Source organism: Aphis gossypii, chromosome X (genome assembly GCF_020184175.1).
Source record: "Aphis gossypii isolate Hap1 chromosome X, ASM2018417v2, whole genome shotgun sequence".
NCBI classification, from domain to species: domain Eukaryota; kingdom Metazoa; phylum Arthropoda; class Insecta; order Hemiptera; family Aphididae; genus Aphis; species Aphis gossypii.
In genome coordinates this window covers 5,735,146-5,754,003 of record NC_065533.1, presented here as the reverse complement: position 1 = coordinate 5,754,003, position 18,858 = coordinate 5,735,146, and the positions used below count along the sequence as shown (strand labels likewise).

Genomic DNA, 18,858 nt, shown 5'->3' with positions numbered 1-18,858 from the left:
TCTTAACACTTTGAGTGCTCTTAAGATAATTTACGAAAGTAGTATATGTATCTATAAGTTAAAACTATATTATATATTAAGAAAAACATAATGCAATGAATAATAAATAAGTAGGCCGTCTGCCGTAGTCATCTTATTTTAATATTTAAATCCTTAAAACTTAAAGGAATAAATGTTATCAATTTAAAGTATGAAGTATAAAATGTCGGATTATTTCTGGTGCAGGACACTCGTCTAGGCTACACACAATAATTGTCTAGACTCGATATAGTATTAAAGTGGGGCATTGTAATACATAAGAAAGCAATAATATAATTAATAGAAACGATATAGTAATAAAATTAACAACAATTCTGAACAACTTAAACTAAAAAAAAATCAAAAATGTATTTCTATTAAGCACCTATAATAAAGTTCAATTACAATACATGAAGGGGTTGGCCTACGTGAAACTTTTAAGAAAAACATCGTAAAAAAAATTACTACATATTCATTTACTGGATATGTTATTAGTAATAACAAAGCCGTAGTATAAATTAATTCATGAATATAAAACATATAAATTGTTTTTAAAAATGAACTGTTACGGTTAAGTGTCTGATTTATTAAAAATAATTGGAATAATATCATGATAACTATGTTTAGAAAAAGTAGGTAGGTACCTCTATAAAGTATCTATAACTTACCTTAAAACAAAATGTGCTAACGAACTAAAATAAACACAACATTGTAAAACAAAAAGCTTCCTGAAGCTTTCGACAACCATCCGGCTTCAATATAGTGCGTAATTAAATTCATGTACAAAGAAAAACAGCTGTATAATATATAAAATGCCTTGAATAATATAATGTATACATTATTTTATTTTTTTTTTACTTTCTTTCTCTCATGTAATTATACAATTTTAACTCTTAAGATTAATAATGAACTCCAATTATAACATAATAATTTATTACCTAATAGCTCATGTCTTCAAGTGAGTTTTTTTTTAAATACAAATATATATATTAATAATAATTAATAATATAAAAATATATATCACTCGCATTAGCTTAAAGTCTACACAAAACAATCATTTTACGCTTTATCCCCTCTTATTCTTCTTTTGAATGTAAAAAAAGTTATTTTGAAAATCGAAATATTAATATAGTAATTTACTAGGTATACATAATAGATACATAATACAATATAACAAACTTAAAACGGTTACATATCATATTATGTCATAATATTATGGAAAATTCTCTTTATTTTTTTTTTTTATTTTAAGAATTTACTTATAAAAAATAATTAAGTTCTTAGTAGCATAACATTAGTTTGGTCGAACGTGGATATGAATATTTTTTATTAAACCTATTTAATTTAAGATTTCTAAAAACTAAGATATTGTGGTTCTTCTTATTGAATCTTTTCTATCTAGTTCATTTTTTTCTTTAAAATACAAGTTATTACATCCTTAGCCCTCAGCCTCAGTGGGTAATCACTAACACATTCGAGACGTATTAGTAACTACAACTACCATGTATTTAATTCTATATTTAATTTCAACCTTCACAAAGTGTAAGATAGACGGAAAAATAAAAAAAGTCAGGAGATAGAGAGGGATATGTCGGCACACTCGTTTTGCTTTGATCACCTTGGACGAAAACAGTGTTATATTATTATTATTACTATAATTTGATAGCAATAGAAAATCATCACATTCAAAAAACGACTTCTGAGTGAAGCTCAAATTACTTCAGTATTTATGTATATATTATTTAAATTATAATTCTAGTTGAAAGTTAAATTACAGTACCTAGTATTATATTAAATTTATATTAAAATTAAAAACAATAAGGTACAAATAGCTGTGTATACTGTATAATATTAAATGAATAAATTGAAGTACCTATATTGTATAAAATTAATTAATCAAATTTACAATGAGATTAAATTTAAAATTTTATATCTACCAAATTAAAATTTTTAATTTTGTAAAATATTTTATATTCAACATACGAGATTAATGTAACAAATAATAATGTGAATCGTACCTATAGCTTAAAAATATTACTGGTTAACACAGTGAAAAAATTCGTTATTACAATTGTTTAGTTAGGATTGGTTTTTGGTTTTTTCGAATACAAAGTTATAACCAAATTCATGTAATTTCAAATTATGTTAATACAAATTTCTATGGTTTCTATTGAATTTGGTACAATACCATATTAGTATGTTTAAAATAGTAAAATACCATTGGCATCCCGCGCTTAAAATAATTCTAAGTCTATAAATTATAAATGCATAAAAACAAGTTTTGTCGACTTAAAATTATATAACAAACATATTGTCACAAATAAATAGGTATAACTTAATTATACATTTTATGGATTCTTACTTGGTTCAAACTTCAAAGTATAAGTTCAAAACAAAAAAATTATTTATTTAATAATTTTACGTGATTAAAATAAAAGCTGTTGTTTATAGAATAAGTATTCTTAGCAAATCAAAAATACTATAGATTTTTATTCTACTGATCTACTAACGAGAAAAAGCCTAGTGCATCGTTGTGTTTAGATATTATATATTTTCACCATACAATTTTTACAACAAAGAGGTTGAAAAAAAAACGAAAAAAATAGACGTCTATGAGATAGGTACATTTGAAAGAATGATATATACTTACCGCAACTCATGGGAGTTGGGGATCAACCCGCCATCACCGCCACTATACTGCACCGCCGCCACTGGCACCACTCGTTCGCAAAAACCGTCTAATACTTTGTCTACCTCTTTTACTCTCCCCTACACGTTCCAGTTCCACCCTAAACTAATATAACAACAAATCTATACATTTAATACAGTAGTACTATACTCGTGTATATTTGTCTACACGTATTTTACGCGGCCTCCGACACCGACAGGCGTACACCAAGTTTGCACATTTAATATTTTCTCTCACCATAGACATATACCTACACGAGTCTTTTCCGCTTTATTTATTACCTCGGTTTCTTTTACCCATAACTTTACTCCGACAACCCCTCAGGTTTTCACATATCCCCTTATTCCATCCTCACAAAACTGTCTTCTGTGCACACAAAATATAATACAAATGTAAAATGCACGTTTATACCTACACACTGGAGAGATGTTGTTATTACTGTTATCATAATGGCTTGTATGCAATGGTGATGGTTTTCTTTTCCCAAGGCGACATCTGAATGATAATACAATCCACCTGTAGTAACTTGACGTGGCAGTTGGCACGGGCGTCGTGCATGCCTATACCCACTATAATATACGCCACGGTATTAGTATAATCACGGCGGAAAAAATCCTTGATACCGAACACTGCCTAGGACAACACAACAAATGTCTACCCTTAATTTTTATAAGGGACGTTTATAAGACAAACGACTCGTCTAATCGACATCAATACACATTTATAAGATGGCTGATTTCATATATTTGTTATAATTAAGCTTACGAGTAGACTGCACTTGAATCTTATTTTTTTGGATATCCCTACATGATACTTTCCAAGTTACAAGCCTTCAAATACATACCATACTAACAACAAACTTTGTTTTAGGGCATTTGTTCATGGTATAAGCCATTATGACCTATTTCTAAGAATATGAAGTCAAATAAAAAAAAAAACACCTTAGATTTCTTAGTAATAAATATGTCTTTTTCATGTTTGTACTAAAACATGTCGTGATCTGGTTTTATAATAACACAAAATTATCTTGATGACCAAATAGTCATACAATCACGGATTTATTACATAGGTACAAACATAAATTTAATTAATTCAACACGGGTCAACCCATTTTCTTTTATAGCATATTAATTAATATAAATTTATAAGACAAGTGTTATCAAAAATAAAAATGAAATTATTTTAAGTGCTTTTTTGGAGCTTTTAGGTTATAAACGCGTTTTCGTAAAAGTTATTTTCAAATTTTAAATGGCATTAAAATCCTATTCCTTATTATTACATTATATAAATGAGCGAGTAAAAACTGGTGCTTATCAATTTATCATGTTAATCTTTCAATGTCGATTTCGTAGACAGTTGCCCATCCTTGTAACCTAATGAATACATCTCTGTAGACAGCCTTTATTGTTTTTGATGATTTTGTGAGCGCTAACACTAGAAAAAAATTACTGAGATAAAAAAAAACAATCAAACAAAAGCCCGTATACAAAATAAGATAAAAAAGCACAACTATAAACATCTCATCATACTTAATAATTAACCTTAAGTCATTCCATTTTATTTTTTCTACAAAAAAACGATACATTGTATGTTTTATTATTATTAGTTATTTTTAAAGATTAACTACTAGGATGAAAAATCAATGCTTAATTATTTTATGATTACACAGAAAAACGTTGATTTAGTTGTTCTTGAATGTCATTGAATGAAGACATTATTATTCCCTCCAATGAAATCTATACAATATCATCATTTAGTAGTAAAAAAATCCAATAATAGATTAACGATGATTCTCAGCAGTATATATACGATAAGAGTTAAAGCATTCTACTAAAAAAAAATATTTTAAAAAAAATTCACGAATTTTTACAAATAATATACTAATAAAATATGTATTAAAGTTGGAGCCGTTGGAGGACATATCAATATTTTTTTGAAAATCCAGTGATGTTTAATTTCCAAACTTTATGAACTTTATTTAACATAAGTTTAACTTTTATATAGATTACCAACTACCTACATATTTTATTAGTATAGTTCAAGCTTTTAAGTGTATTGGTAAATTTGAAATCGATTATACAGCTATTTTGTCGACGTATCGTATAATATAAATATTATTAGTTTAGATGTCAAAAAGAATCCTAATAATAAGTTAGGTAACAAATAAAGAGAGGAGAGTGGATTGTGTTTAATAAAATTGACAAAAAATTAAAAATTAAACAATCAGTATTTTATTTTATTTTCTATTAAAACTCGAGTAATAAACAATACCATGTATTAAGTTTTAAAAGTTATAATATTATCAATTAATCTTAAATTTAAATATATATTTTAAATTAGATATGAGTTACAAATAAATCAAATATAAAATAATAACCGCTTCCGGATAAAAACTATAATATGTGCGGCGTGCGCTTTTGACTTAGCCGGATAGGATAACCGGCCCACAGAGTTTTAAAACTTTTACTAGCTCAAAACTCCTAAATGTGGTAAGTGTAATTTATACTTAATCTGCCAAAATACTTATAGTCTATACCACTGAGTTAAATTCAGTAACTCTTTGGATCTTTCTGAGACTATGGTCATTGATGATATTTATTTAAATCGTCTATTCAAAGGATTTAAAGTTAAAAGAGTCAAATAATACGTTTTAATAGGGCGAAGTAAATAACTTTTTTTTTTAAATGCAATGGCATGCAAATTATGAGTCTCGTAAAAAAATTATGGAAAACTTGAGTAGAAAAATACTCTTATAGGAGGACTCTATTAGAGATAGTTTGACACGACGGAGATCTAATAAGAATAAATTCTACGCTCGACATCAGGCAGACTGGCGTTAATGAATAGATAACCGAAATTTGGTCACAATAGTTGTAGAAATGAAACGTTGTACTTAAAACTGCACTTCGTTGATTATAGTGATGTATTAGCAGCTATTTTTTTTCTAGAAGAACCTTTATACTATAGTTGTTTGATAAATACACACAATAGACGAGTAATAACTTACAGGCTGCAGCAACTTAGACCGTTATACTATTATGCGAGCTATTGTCAATAAAAATCAACAATATACCCGGAGTGTTTGTTTTAATGAAATTTTAATTAAAACGTCGTTGACAATTGTGTGTTTTTATTCTTATTATATATCAATGAGAGGGGTAGTTAAAACACATTCATTTTTTTTTTTTTAATAGTATAATAAAATAATATTTATATAATAATTTACCTTGAAGTTGGGTCAGTGCACGTATACGTCTACCTATTCTTCAGCATTAAAATTCGCATATTTTTTTATATTTTTTTCTCCTTTTTCGCTAGTCCCCGCCGTGCTATAATATAATCTAACCTCCCTAACCCACCGACGGTTATAATATTTTCCACTATAGTATTCCACTTAGTATCGTTTATATGGCGATCTCTCGGCAGCCACTGTAGTTTCAGAGTTTATATTTCTTTTTCTTTTTTATCGTTTTAGTTGTTATTGTTTTGTATATCATTAAATTATCGTCCGCTGCATCAACAAGTTTTTTTTCTAACCAACCAAAGCAATGATAATAAACTTTTATCGGTAGGTACTGAGCCGTCAAAATTACTGTCCACCATCATTTTGCTGGTCGCTTTAATGACATTCAGTTGATTTAATAGCACTAGGTCTGTGTATCCACGCTGAGTCAAATATTAGCACAGCGCTTGGCGACTCGTTATATTAATCATCATCGTCTCCCGATGACGTATTACTTCTCACAGCAACTATAAAATAAGATGTTTGCGAGCTTTGAATAAGAAAATGTATTATTAAGATAGGGCATGTAATATTAAATTATTAGTATTCGTGTGATTACTTATGTAGGTATCTGCTATGTAAAATAAATGTATCATAATAAATGTCAATTATAAATGATAGAGTAGAACGGTTAAGTTTTATAGTTTTTAGTTATTAATTATTAATTAATATTATGAAAATCAATGTTTGAAAAATGAATAGATATTTTTAGACATAAACAATAATTATTGAATGATATTTCCAAAATGTAATACTATATTAATTTAAAGTTATAAAATACCCACTCGTATTGTCAATAAAATACCTAAAAATGTTACTTAGCCATTTGTAAGGAAAGATATAGTAAATTCAAAGTATCGAAATGTATAGTATGAAGAATATTGAAAACAATATAACTTTCTATAATTTGTAAATAAAGTCACTAAAAATATTATTATCTAGATAGTACCTAACCTGGGTTGTATGCTAACTTCATATATATAGTATAATAATAATATTCATATAATTTATATTGTAACTATGCGTTAGTAATGTAGAGTTGGTTGTTGATTATAATAATTATTAAGGTTTAGAATCTTAAGCTATAGGTACATAGAGTTTGTAGTTATTCTGTATCTTGATTCTTGAGTATCTGTATCTTGTATATTGTATATAAATGTTGAACGTTGATACTTTTCTTTGCAATTTCGATTTTCCTCTTAGGAGAAATAGATAATAGATAAACTACAAACAATTTAATTTTGAACTGTAGAGTACAGGTTATTTCTATAAGAATATCTATACAGTAATTAAAAGTTTCATTTGGAATAAATCATAATCAGAACTATTCATATTTCCAAAAAATGTTTTCGTCATATAATTAAAAATATTACATACCTACTTAATTCGTTAATTTATAATAATCGCTAAGTTATAACTTATAATCGTGTCAAAGGAACGGCCAGGTGAATATAAGACTAGAGAGAATCGGGGACCTTATGAATATAATTACCGAAGCCAGGGGTAGATAGAGATAAATGATCTAAAACGTATTTAAATAACCAAGACTCGATGACAGTTATAATTATTACACCGCCTACGAAATACTTGTAAAACATACTACTTACAAAATATGCAATTAAAAGTTTTTGTATAGTAGGTGGCTGTACCGTAGTCTTACAGAGTTCGGTAGTCGGTAGTGTGTTGATGTCTAATGTGTACTACTGTGAACTGTCGTTTTTACATGGTGTATATTAATTGTCAATATGCCTTACAGCTAATTGTGTGTGAATATATTATCGGTCAGCAGTTAGTGGATGTCATAATTGTTACAAATTAATAATTCGTTTATTATAACTATACATCAATTGCTGTACATTTTAATACTTACACGTTTCATATTATTTTTAATTTACTTTACTTTTGAACAACACTATTTTTTCTTAAACTTGGTAAAAATAATATCAAATACGTAACCTATATTGTTTTATTATTATTATGATTATTTATTCACTTCACCTACTAATTTATTAGCGCTTAAATATTTTTAAAATGTAGGAAAATGTAATTTTCTGAATTTTAGCTAAATAAAGTTATTTTTTATTTTATTAGTTATACATTTAAATAGTTAGATTTTATTGTGCAGTTAAAGTTTTATTATAAATTTAGAAAATTATGAAAGATATCATTCTCTAACAAATATGGAAATTCTCATTTATTATTGATGAACGTGAAAAATAAAATAATATTATGTTATTATATTTTTGATCATTTATCTAGATTGGTTAATTTACATATTATTTTACTTTAATCACTGGAAAAGTGGAAAATATTGAAAATATTATTAAATAATGTACATTCAACACCCTAAAAAAATGAATTGTACTAATCATCATTCAACGGTGATTGTTGATAATCTATTTTCAGTATTTCAGAGTAATATTATTCAAATTAAATATTATTATTGATCGACGAAAAAAAAATGTATAATTTATAATTTAATTGTGCGTAATTTAGTGTATAATAGATACTCATTTTATATTTTATCATTTTCTTTATGCACATAAAATGTTTTTATTACCTAATTTCATATTTTTATATTTTTTAAACTAACTTTTTTTTTATTAAACGGTTAATTTCTGAATAACCATTAAATAGTTAAGACTTGTGAGCACAAAGCAACTTGCATCAGATCGTTTTTCACTATCATTTTATTATTTAGATTAATGATTGCTATCTGTTGACACGCTTTCAATACATTCATATCAGTTTATTTATGTACTAATGATAAATACGTAAAATGAAAAGTTTAAATCTAAAGCTAATAATACTTAGTCACGAAACTATGAGATATCTATGAGTTATAAATTAAAATATTTGCATGGTTTTTTATTTAATATAATCATGAAGTTTCTAAACCACTGATTTTTACTGGAATATTTTTGCATCAACTTTGTTAATAAACTTTGTGATTTTATCGTTGGTGGTAATATTATTATGTTTAGATTTCAAGATACCACTGGTACTGTAATACGAATTTAATTATAACCAACTGCAATAACCACTACATGACCAATTCGTTATAATCATTTGTTATTTATGATTTATGACATAATGTATTACAATTACTATATTTATTCGAATAACACAGTTTTTATATTTATTCACGTTTGATGAATCGGTATATTTTTTATTTTTTGTCGATGATGATATGATAGGACGTTATGGAATGGTTAAGTCAATTTATTGAATTTTAGCCAGGATTACAATATTTTAATTTACTGAACATAATCTTGTTAAAACCATACACAATAATAACGTGATAGGGACAAACAATAATCGTATGTGTACAAGGGTTTTATGTTTATTGTTATTTTCACTTTTGACCGATCGCCTTGCACCATTTCCCTGTCTCTTAAAAGATTTTTGACCGCTTGTATAAATTCGAATTTTTCATTACTATTATTATTTAAAAATTAATGTATTGTGAGAAATAAAATAAAAACCCTATGAGTTTTTTATTCATATATATATATATATATATGTAAAAGGGTTGAGTAATGGTGGCGATAGTTAATGAATAAAATACAATAGTATCCAGTCGTTTATTTTTCATCTGAAATACGGTATAAAACCATATGTTCAACACCATAACTAACATCAAGTAAAAATAAAACCACGACTATAATTGTTATACTTTTTTCTTTTATATTTCATTGTTTAGAACATAATTTTTTGATTTTAAACAAAAAAATCTTATTACATTTAAAAATGTATGTGTTTAGTATAAAATATTTGTTATATGTGTTGGCCATCGTCTTTTTTCTCAAGTATCAAAATTGACAAGTGTTAATAATTTTCATTCGATATTTTTTATTTTAAAATATAAAAGGGACTTTACATACTAGTATAAACTAATAACTATTATAAAATCATAAGCGAATTTACACTTTATTGAAAATACTATTTTTAGAATCAACCAAATGAATATACTGAAAAATAAAACGCAAATTATTAAAATGTTTGAATTACATCATAAAAATATATGGTTTGACTGTTTTAAACTATTGATTGGGTACATATGTTAAATATATATTGCCATAGCTAATACGTGTATAAGTAAATAAATAAAAAAAAATATGAATATATTAAATTTTAAATCATTGAAATAATATTTGTTTATGTAATTTGATTATAAATTGTAATTTTATTTTCACTCATAGTAAAATGGTGAGTTTTAAAAATTACTTATTTTGGAAATGTCAATGTAAAATAGTATTCAAAAATAATTCCAATCTGTTTTTTAAGTGTATAGGTATCACGTCACCAGATCAATATTAATTCCTACATTGTAAATAGATAGTATGTTTACCTATACGTGAAACAGAAAACCGCACTAATCCAGTAAAGTCCAGTAATCTTAAGATCATGATGAAATATCTACGTAAATGAAAAATAAACCATTATACAATCTTAATTAGAATTTAAAGAGAATGGATCATTTTGAAATTATTTTATTTGTTAAAGTTATTTTAAGAAACTATTTTTACAATTTGAATAAGATTGGATACACATAATAATATATTATATAATGTTATATTTTATACAATATACATAAAATACAAAATACAAATTTAAATTGTTTGCATAATGTAAATAACTTGGTATAATATTAATCTACCGTTGACTAGACATTAGACACCAAGATAAATAAAATATAATATTATATACTTTTACAAATATAAAATTCTGGACGTCGAGTAATATTTATAGAAAGGTAAACATGTTGTGTGTATAATAATATACATCCTGATCATTTTCTTAAGTCTATATATCGTATAGACTGTATAGACTGTATACTGAATAGTACTTAATACATTAATATACTGAATATTAAACGAAATCTTGAAAAAACACAGATTTATACATTTTTATATGAATAAATGTATAATGTTTACTGTGTTCCTAGGTATTTAGATACACATAAATACATAATGCTTAATCCAATATTATTATAAAATTCATAAATTACCCGCTCAAATTCAAACTGTAAATATTTTCAAGCTATTATAATTGTCAAATCATAACATCAGTACAATTAAATATACTGTCGGATTGATGTTGAAATTCTTCGTAAAAAATAGTTGGAAAATAAACATACAACATAAATCATTATGTGTTTCTAGTGATTTCAATCATTAGACATTTTTATTTTGATAGTTACACATTATAAAAAACCGTATTGCCTTATGTTTGTAATCAAAATTAGAAATAACAAAGTTAATTATTTAAATTCTCTTAGTAAAAATTTAAATCACATTATGAGGTATTATGTAAAATATATATATATATTTTTTTAATTCAAACTTAAAAACATTAAATGATAAAAAAAAACATATTTTTATTATATTTAAAACATAAATAATTAAATTTAAATCCTTAAGAGAATGTAGGCTCGGCATTACAAATGCATACAATATGAACAGTTGCATTGACAATTTGCTTTCAGCAAAACGAATTTTGGGTTGTTTCATTGTATTATTTAATTTTTTTTGTACCTATATAAGATTGAATTTATTTATTATTTAAACTTAAAAGAGATGAGGGATTCCATGTTCATACATTGGTTTTTAACGGTATTTCATTTTTTTTTTAGCTGCTATAGTTAAGAGTAATTTTAAAGTATTTATAACTCGCTCAAAATTTAAATATCGTAAAAACTCTTATTATCCATTTAGATAATAATTTTATTTATAAATTTAATAATAGGTCGATAATTCACTCCATTATTAATGCTAGGCTTTCGGCTTGGCTTGATTCTGCTAAACGCAAAATTGTTATGTTGTGCGTTTGTAAGACAAAGACAACACATGCAGGTGTGGCATCCTCTTAATAGGCGTGAATACCTTAGCCAAACGTTTTATTATGCAAATGATATTATAAATTGTATAAAATGCACGAACCATTGACTAAATTGTTTTTCAAACGTACTCATTAATTTAAGCATAATATCGTTAATATTTCGTAATTTGAAGTTGCATTTTAAGCGATAACATTATAACTATTATAACTGTATAATGACATAACATATCAGTCTATACCTTGTTAGAGTATTAATAGATTAAAATTGATAGATAGCCAAGTAGGTATAGTAAAAATCTGATATTTAATATTTGATTATTTATTTCTTACTTATTAACTAGCGTAATAATCATTAGCATAGTAATATGATATAACAACAACTGGGTAAAATGTTTACTCATTTATTTGTGATAGAAAAAAAAATTGAATTGGTTTATTAGTGTTTTGACAGCACAGAGTGTTATTAAATTTGTATAATCAAAATTACTTAATTACTATTATTAAATATCTAACTTAAAAGTTAAAAGTTATAATATGTTTTAAAATGAATATTATTTTTATTTTTTCGCGCAGGTATGACACAAGACAGACATCTACAAAAATTCCAGTTCCTCCGAGATGGTGGTCTTCGCCTTTGGGTTTTGGCGATCGTGCATATTTTCACACAATCAGCAATGAACAACAACTACAACGTGAACAAGATTTAGTCGATCATCTGACGGTGGATAGAGCTATGGCCACCGATACTGGAGTATATAGATGTCGAATCGACTTCTTAAAAGCTCCCACCAAGAACAGACTGGTTAATTTGACAGTCATAGGTAATTTTCAAAGGATAAATCAACAAAACACACAATATATATTTTTATTTACTTAAATTAATAATTCAGCTATGACTGCCTTTTGTCTCTTTAATGTTTTGAGATAAAATAAAGAATATTCTAATAATAATATAAGCTTTAGCATGCATTTAAAAAAAAAATAAAAGTACGATTTAGATGTAATTTTTAAAATCCGTTTACAATTGGCTGTCCGAAAAAAGTATAACGTGTAACTCAGTGTACTTATGTGTGTGTATATGTAAATATCGCTACTCTCACAGTATATAAAAATTATGTACTGTTTGCTTGTTATTATATTTATAGTTTTTATTTTTAAATTTAAATTTAAATTTAAACTTTAGTTATAGGTACTATAAAAAGATTGTGAATTTATTCAAAATGATTTCTAGCTTAATGAAATTAAATACATTTTAAAATTACTTTAAAAGTGAAATTGTCACTATTTGATTTTAAAATTTATAAACGATTATTTGAAGGTTTATTATCACCTAAAATAACCACAAAAAGTATAAATAAACTTTAGATACTATATTTATTTTTACTTTTAGTTTCTTGATTGTTGTTTAATAATTTTCTCTTAAAAGCTACCGAAGAAGCCCCAAAACACCTTTTAAAGTACAATTTGTGGCCAATTTCCAATCGATAGAGTCATTAAAATTGAAACTTTTAGAAGACTTCTTTCCGATAAACTGTTTGCATAAAAAAAAATCATCGTTTTAAAACCGATAGGTACCAGCATAGTTGCTTATCTAAACTTAGAATCTAATAAGAAAAATATGAAGTAAAATTAAAAATATATCAATATTTTTCTTGTAAGCACACATAATTTATTGTAATATTCTCTAAATTTAAAATTTGGTTTGGATATGAAAATGTATAATAATCTGTTTTATGTAAACTTATTTCTAATTAAAATAATTACTTTTAGGGTCTCAACACTCTTCATGTTGTATCGTTTGTTGTTAAAGTTTTGAAGGAAACATCTGTCATTGGCATGTTTGGGTTTGGTGAGGGGAGGATCGAAGTCTCGGCCAGATACTTTACAAGCTTACAAGTCATTAAACGCGCTAATTACTGAATTTTTAAATACAAATCCATTCATAAATCATAGTTTTAAACAAAATATGAAAGTTAGTGCTTCAAACAATATCTATAGATAATAATATCAAGTTTGTACTTAACAAAATGTTTATTACTATACTAGGTATCTGGTTTGTTCACTATAATAAATTATAATTAATCAAAATCAAACAGGTATTGACAGACTTTGGTTGATTACATGTGAGTAGGAAAAGCTCATTTGTTAATACTTTAGTCCAATGAATTTCCATCAAATGATTGTGTTATTTCATGCCTACTATTGCTAATGGCTTTTAAGCTCAAGGTAGATTATATCTGAATACCTGAAAGTACCTAATCACTAATCATAGTAAATTAATTTTACAAGAGTTATTTTTAAAGCAAATTATAAAAATAACGTCAGCTATACTAGTAGAATCTCGTTTCACAGAGAATTTACTTTTTTTCCTAACAAAAATATCTATTGAATACCTCATTTCAACTAAAAATGTAATTAAATTATTTAAATTGTATTTATTTTAAATTCCAAGTAGGTATAATGAGAAACTTTAACTAAGTATTTTAATTATGAGTATTTTCTGTTAAGGACATTAAAATCCATAGAACTTTTAAAATTTGGCAATTAATGTGTACTTATTAAAATAGTTTATAAAATTACATTTGTGTATGGTTTTCCTTATAAACAAATAGTTCTTAAATAAATATTTTACATATTTAATTATGCATTGTGTATTATAGTTGCTCCTGAACGACCAACCATTCATTTCGAGCATGGAAATTCTATTGGAGGAGATCGTCCAGAAAATTACCAACAAAAATTCGGAAATGTGATTGTTGTCGATGAAGCAAGTCCAACTGTTACATTGGTGTGCCGCGTTGTTGGAGGTGAATAGTGTTATTTTGTCGATATTTATTTAAATTAAACTTAGTGTTTCAATTCAAGATGTGATGGTTGATATGATACATAAATATATTTAAATAAGAAAAAAATATATTAATGTGAAAACGCTTTGTAATCATATTTTAGGCGATCTAGATGATTTGATATTAATTATTCACTCTTGATAATAAATTGGCATATAACATGTGTATTATAATAATAATACAATATAATTTGTGTCTCCAAACACTTAAATTCGACGATATTTTAAATGTGACGATTACTTTACTGTCGAGTATTAATGACCGGATATAGTTTTAATGCTATAACACTATATACATTTCATTCTTGTCGCGATCAACCGCCCAACTGACAACGCCGTGACACTTTTCGACGAGTCCGGTAAAAACGGTGTCACTTCATCCACAGGTGTCACTTCGTCAAATTGTTACTATGAACGAACGTCCACACGACTACGCATAGTGTCAAGCGGATACAACTTTCTGACATGCTATCTTCGCCCACGCGCGTCTTTCAGCTACCGTCGAGAATGGTCATTTTAGTGCCATTGATCCCGCCGCAAACGTCATCACACGCCTTTCCCGGATTTCGCTAAAATATAATACACCAATCAAAGGTCGACCGTGTTCTGTACGGTTTTTTTTTTGTATTCATACAGCGACGCGGTTACTGGATATAATTTATTATGGTTTGGCAGTGTTGTGCACGGTAGATTGGAATTTATATTGACATTGTGGGGTTTTCATTCCAATGTTTGTTGTATCCTCGTTTAATGTAATTACAAATTCAAAACGAAATTATAAGAATCAGATGAACTAATAAAATTTATATTATGCCTGTAACCGATGAGGCGTTGTTGAGTGTTGATTATATGGCGGTAACGTCGCAGGGGTTAATTTTGAGGCTGTTGGATATTCATAAATATATTACCTATATACGTAAACTATATAATATGAAGAAGATACGGAATTAGTTTAAGACGGTGTCCAATTTTTTTATACTACATGTATAGCATTGGTTATTCATCAATTGTTACAATAGTTAAAACAATCGACAACTGTAATAATCCAATTAATTATTACTACCTAACAAAATATTTAAACTAAGAATACAATAAATAAAATTAAAAATTAAAATTACTACGAGTTCAATATTAGTATCATAAGAAAATTCAATATTGTTATAAGTATAAATTTTATATTATTGTGGCCGGATGAATAAAATTTACTAGACATAGTGTTCAAATTTTTAACTCGTATCATCACACATACTGAATGAATTCAATTTCAATATTATCTTTTAAATATGTACTTCAACTTGATACAATACAATTTTAATAAATATCCTACTTTACTTACATTCGTATACGTATTTGAAATCGTGAACAACGGTTCTATAAAGGTTTTAGTATTTTAAGTACTAAATACATAACATGCTTATATAAATTTAAACAATTGTATATGCATGTTACGTATAATCATTATACCTACGTAGAGTTTGTAAGCTGAAATTTTTTCGTTTAATAAAAAGTTATTTAACTTGTCGTACCTATTCATTATTCATGATGACATGTTTAAAATTATTTTTTTATTAAATCTTTTGGAACAAAAGTAAATACATTTATATTTATATTTATGTGGCTACACACACAATAAATATGACGACTTACTCCGTACTCGACTGGCTCGTTTTAAATTATCACACATGAAAAATGAAATGTTTTGGGGTAAGTTCTATGTATATATACTTAAAAGTATAATTAATTATAAAAATCGCCAACGACCTAACTAATAATATTTATAATAGTAGGTACAATAAACAATGAAAACCCATATTTATTTTCTAATGAGATGTAAAAAACTATAAATTTTAATAGTTTACGCGTTTCATACGTATATATTATTATACATAAATAACATAATACATAATATTATTATTATTAAGTTACTAGTACCCAATGTACCTAGTTAACTAATATAATGGATGAAATATACAAGGATTATTTTATCTAAGTAAAGATGTATTTTTTTAATTCAATATTTAAATTAAACTTTCTGCGTGTTTCGACTCCTTAATTAGGTATATAGGTATGAATTAGTTATCTTGGTCTTGGTAATAGAAAAATAACAACACAATTATTATTTGTACAAGTATAAATATTAACCAAATAAAATAATTAAATAGACACTCACTTACAGATTATTTTTAGCAATAATAATAATAATGAAAAATGTATTATAATATGCTCTTTATTATTAAAACTTGTTCATTAGCTCTAAGAAGCCCAGCATCCCGTTTTTTTTTTTTTTTTTTTTACAGAACTGAAGCTTACTGAGAATTTTTCGTATAAAATATGCAGTTTTTATTAAATTATTTGCATTAATTTTTTTATATAACTCCGAATTCCGTATTTATCGAAATACCAAATAACTTAAAATTAAAATAAAACTCTTTGTAATTTTTGATTTGAAAAGAATTGATAAATTTAAATCAATTTGCAAGACCTTGCATATTTGATAAATTTTTGATTTATAAAATTAAAATGGATATCGATTCAATAATAATAGTTTGCTATATAGCTAAATAATAAGAAAATTGAATTGCTTTTTATATACCAAAAACTATTTCTGTTGTTAATTATAATATAACAAGTTAAAATTTAAATATAAAAGTAACATTTTTGAATGTTTGAAAAGCGAAAAACTAATATAAAAAATAATTTCGGTTGAAAGCATATAGTAAAATATTATACTATATGTTAATGCTAAAACAATAAAAATGTATTATCTAATTTCATAATTAAAATCCATCCAATATATGCTTTTTTTACGAAATATTATTTGTATTTTATATTACAAAAATTTGATTCCATTCATTGGCATATTGTGTCTGAACACTTCATGTACTGATGTGCAACTATTAAAAATAAACTATTCATAGGGCCCAGATTCCCAGATTATTCTCACACAAATTATTATTATTGTTTATTTTATACACAACATTACATTTCTATTTAGTATTTATTATTTACTAATACTTATTTGTTAGGTAACACATACCAACAATTCACTAAGTATATAAGTTTATTATATCCTTCATTAATTCAGAGCAACGTTATTTAAATATTTAGCAAATTAATTCAAAAAAATTATAAATTATTTTTTAGAATTTAAAAATCATGTAAGAATTTATAAATTCATTTTTACACTTGGGAATGGAGATACAATGAAATTCATTCTTCCACTTTGTCAGGTTTATTCTGCTTGAACATCGACATTTACAAAATCAATATCAAATAATTCTAATTACATTTTGGTATTACCAAATAAAAAACCGTTATTTTGGTTAATTTCTTAACTAATTTCAGTCAGTCCACCATATCGATTATATTTTTAGTGTCTTTTAAATTTTAATAGTTAAATAAATAAATATAGTTTTTACTAATGTCACAGTAATAATTGAATTTTCAGTTCATGTAGGTTAAGCTGATAATTCTCAATAATTACGCATTAACATTTAGCAAAATAAAAATGTCGAAAAGTTAGTTTTTTTACTGGGCTGGGTGTGGATGGGCTAAACATTGTTTACAAAAAATATCACGAAAATACAAATAATGGGGTTGATTTATTAAGTGTTGACGTCGGTTTTAACATGGATCGGATAAAGTGGAGGTTCCATGAAAAGTTGGCTTATACCAAACGTAAAATTTAATATTATGCTTTGTAAATCTTTTTTTTTTTTTAATTCTAGATAGTATTATACAATTAATTTTGTAAACATTTGCATTAATTTGGTTTGATTTAATTAACCAACTTCGTAGTCACTGACTAGTGACTGCAGACCCGTTTAAACTCAATATAATTATAGCATAATAGCACACTATGGCTGTTCACTAACGTCCATGACATATTATCATGAAGTAAGTTCACCAATATACGATAAGCGACCTGAAAACAAATTTATAATATAAAATTCTTTGTACCCGACGGAAAAGATGATTATTTTACAATATAAATATTAAAAACTCAACGTGAACGTTTTGCTTGCTACAATACACAATATCATATTCACATTACACACGTGTGTCGACTGCGGCTATACCTACCAACCAAATTATATTGTAATATTCGATATTGACAGTAACAACAATAAATATAAATATACGTAGTGATACTTTTTATTGTCCCGTCCGGTCGTGCGGAAG

At 26.0% G+C, this 18,858-nt stretch overlaps 1 protein-coding gene across 1 annotated transcript in view; it reads left to right on the top strand.

Moving 5' to 3' along the window:
• Positions 1-18,858, top strand: part of LOC114126452 (uncharacterized) — a 155,283-nt gene that overhangs the window by 86,826 nt on the left and 49,599 nt on the right. Inside the window, 2 exon segments of the mRNA XM_050205558.1 lie at positions 12,405-12,652; positions 14,492-14,638. Coding sequence (XP_050061515.1) covers positions 12,405-12,652; positions 14,492-14,638 — 395 coding nt within the window.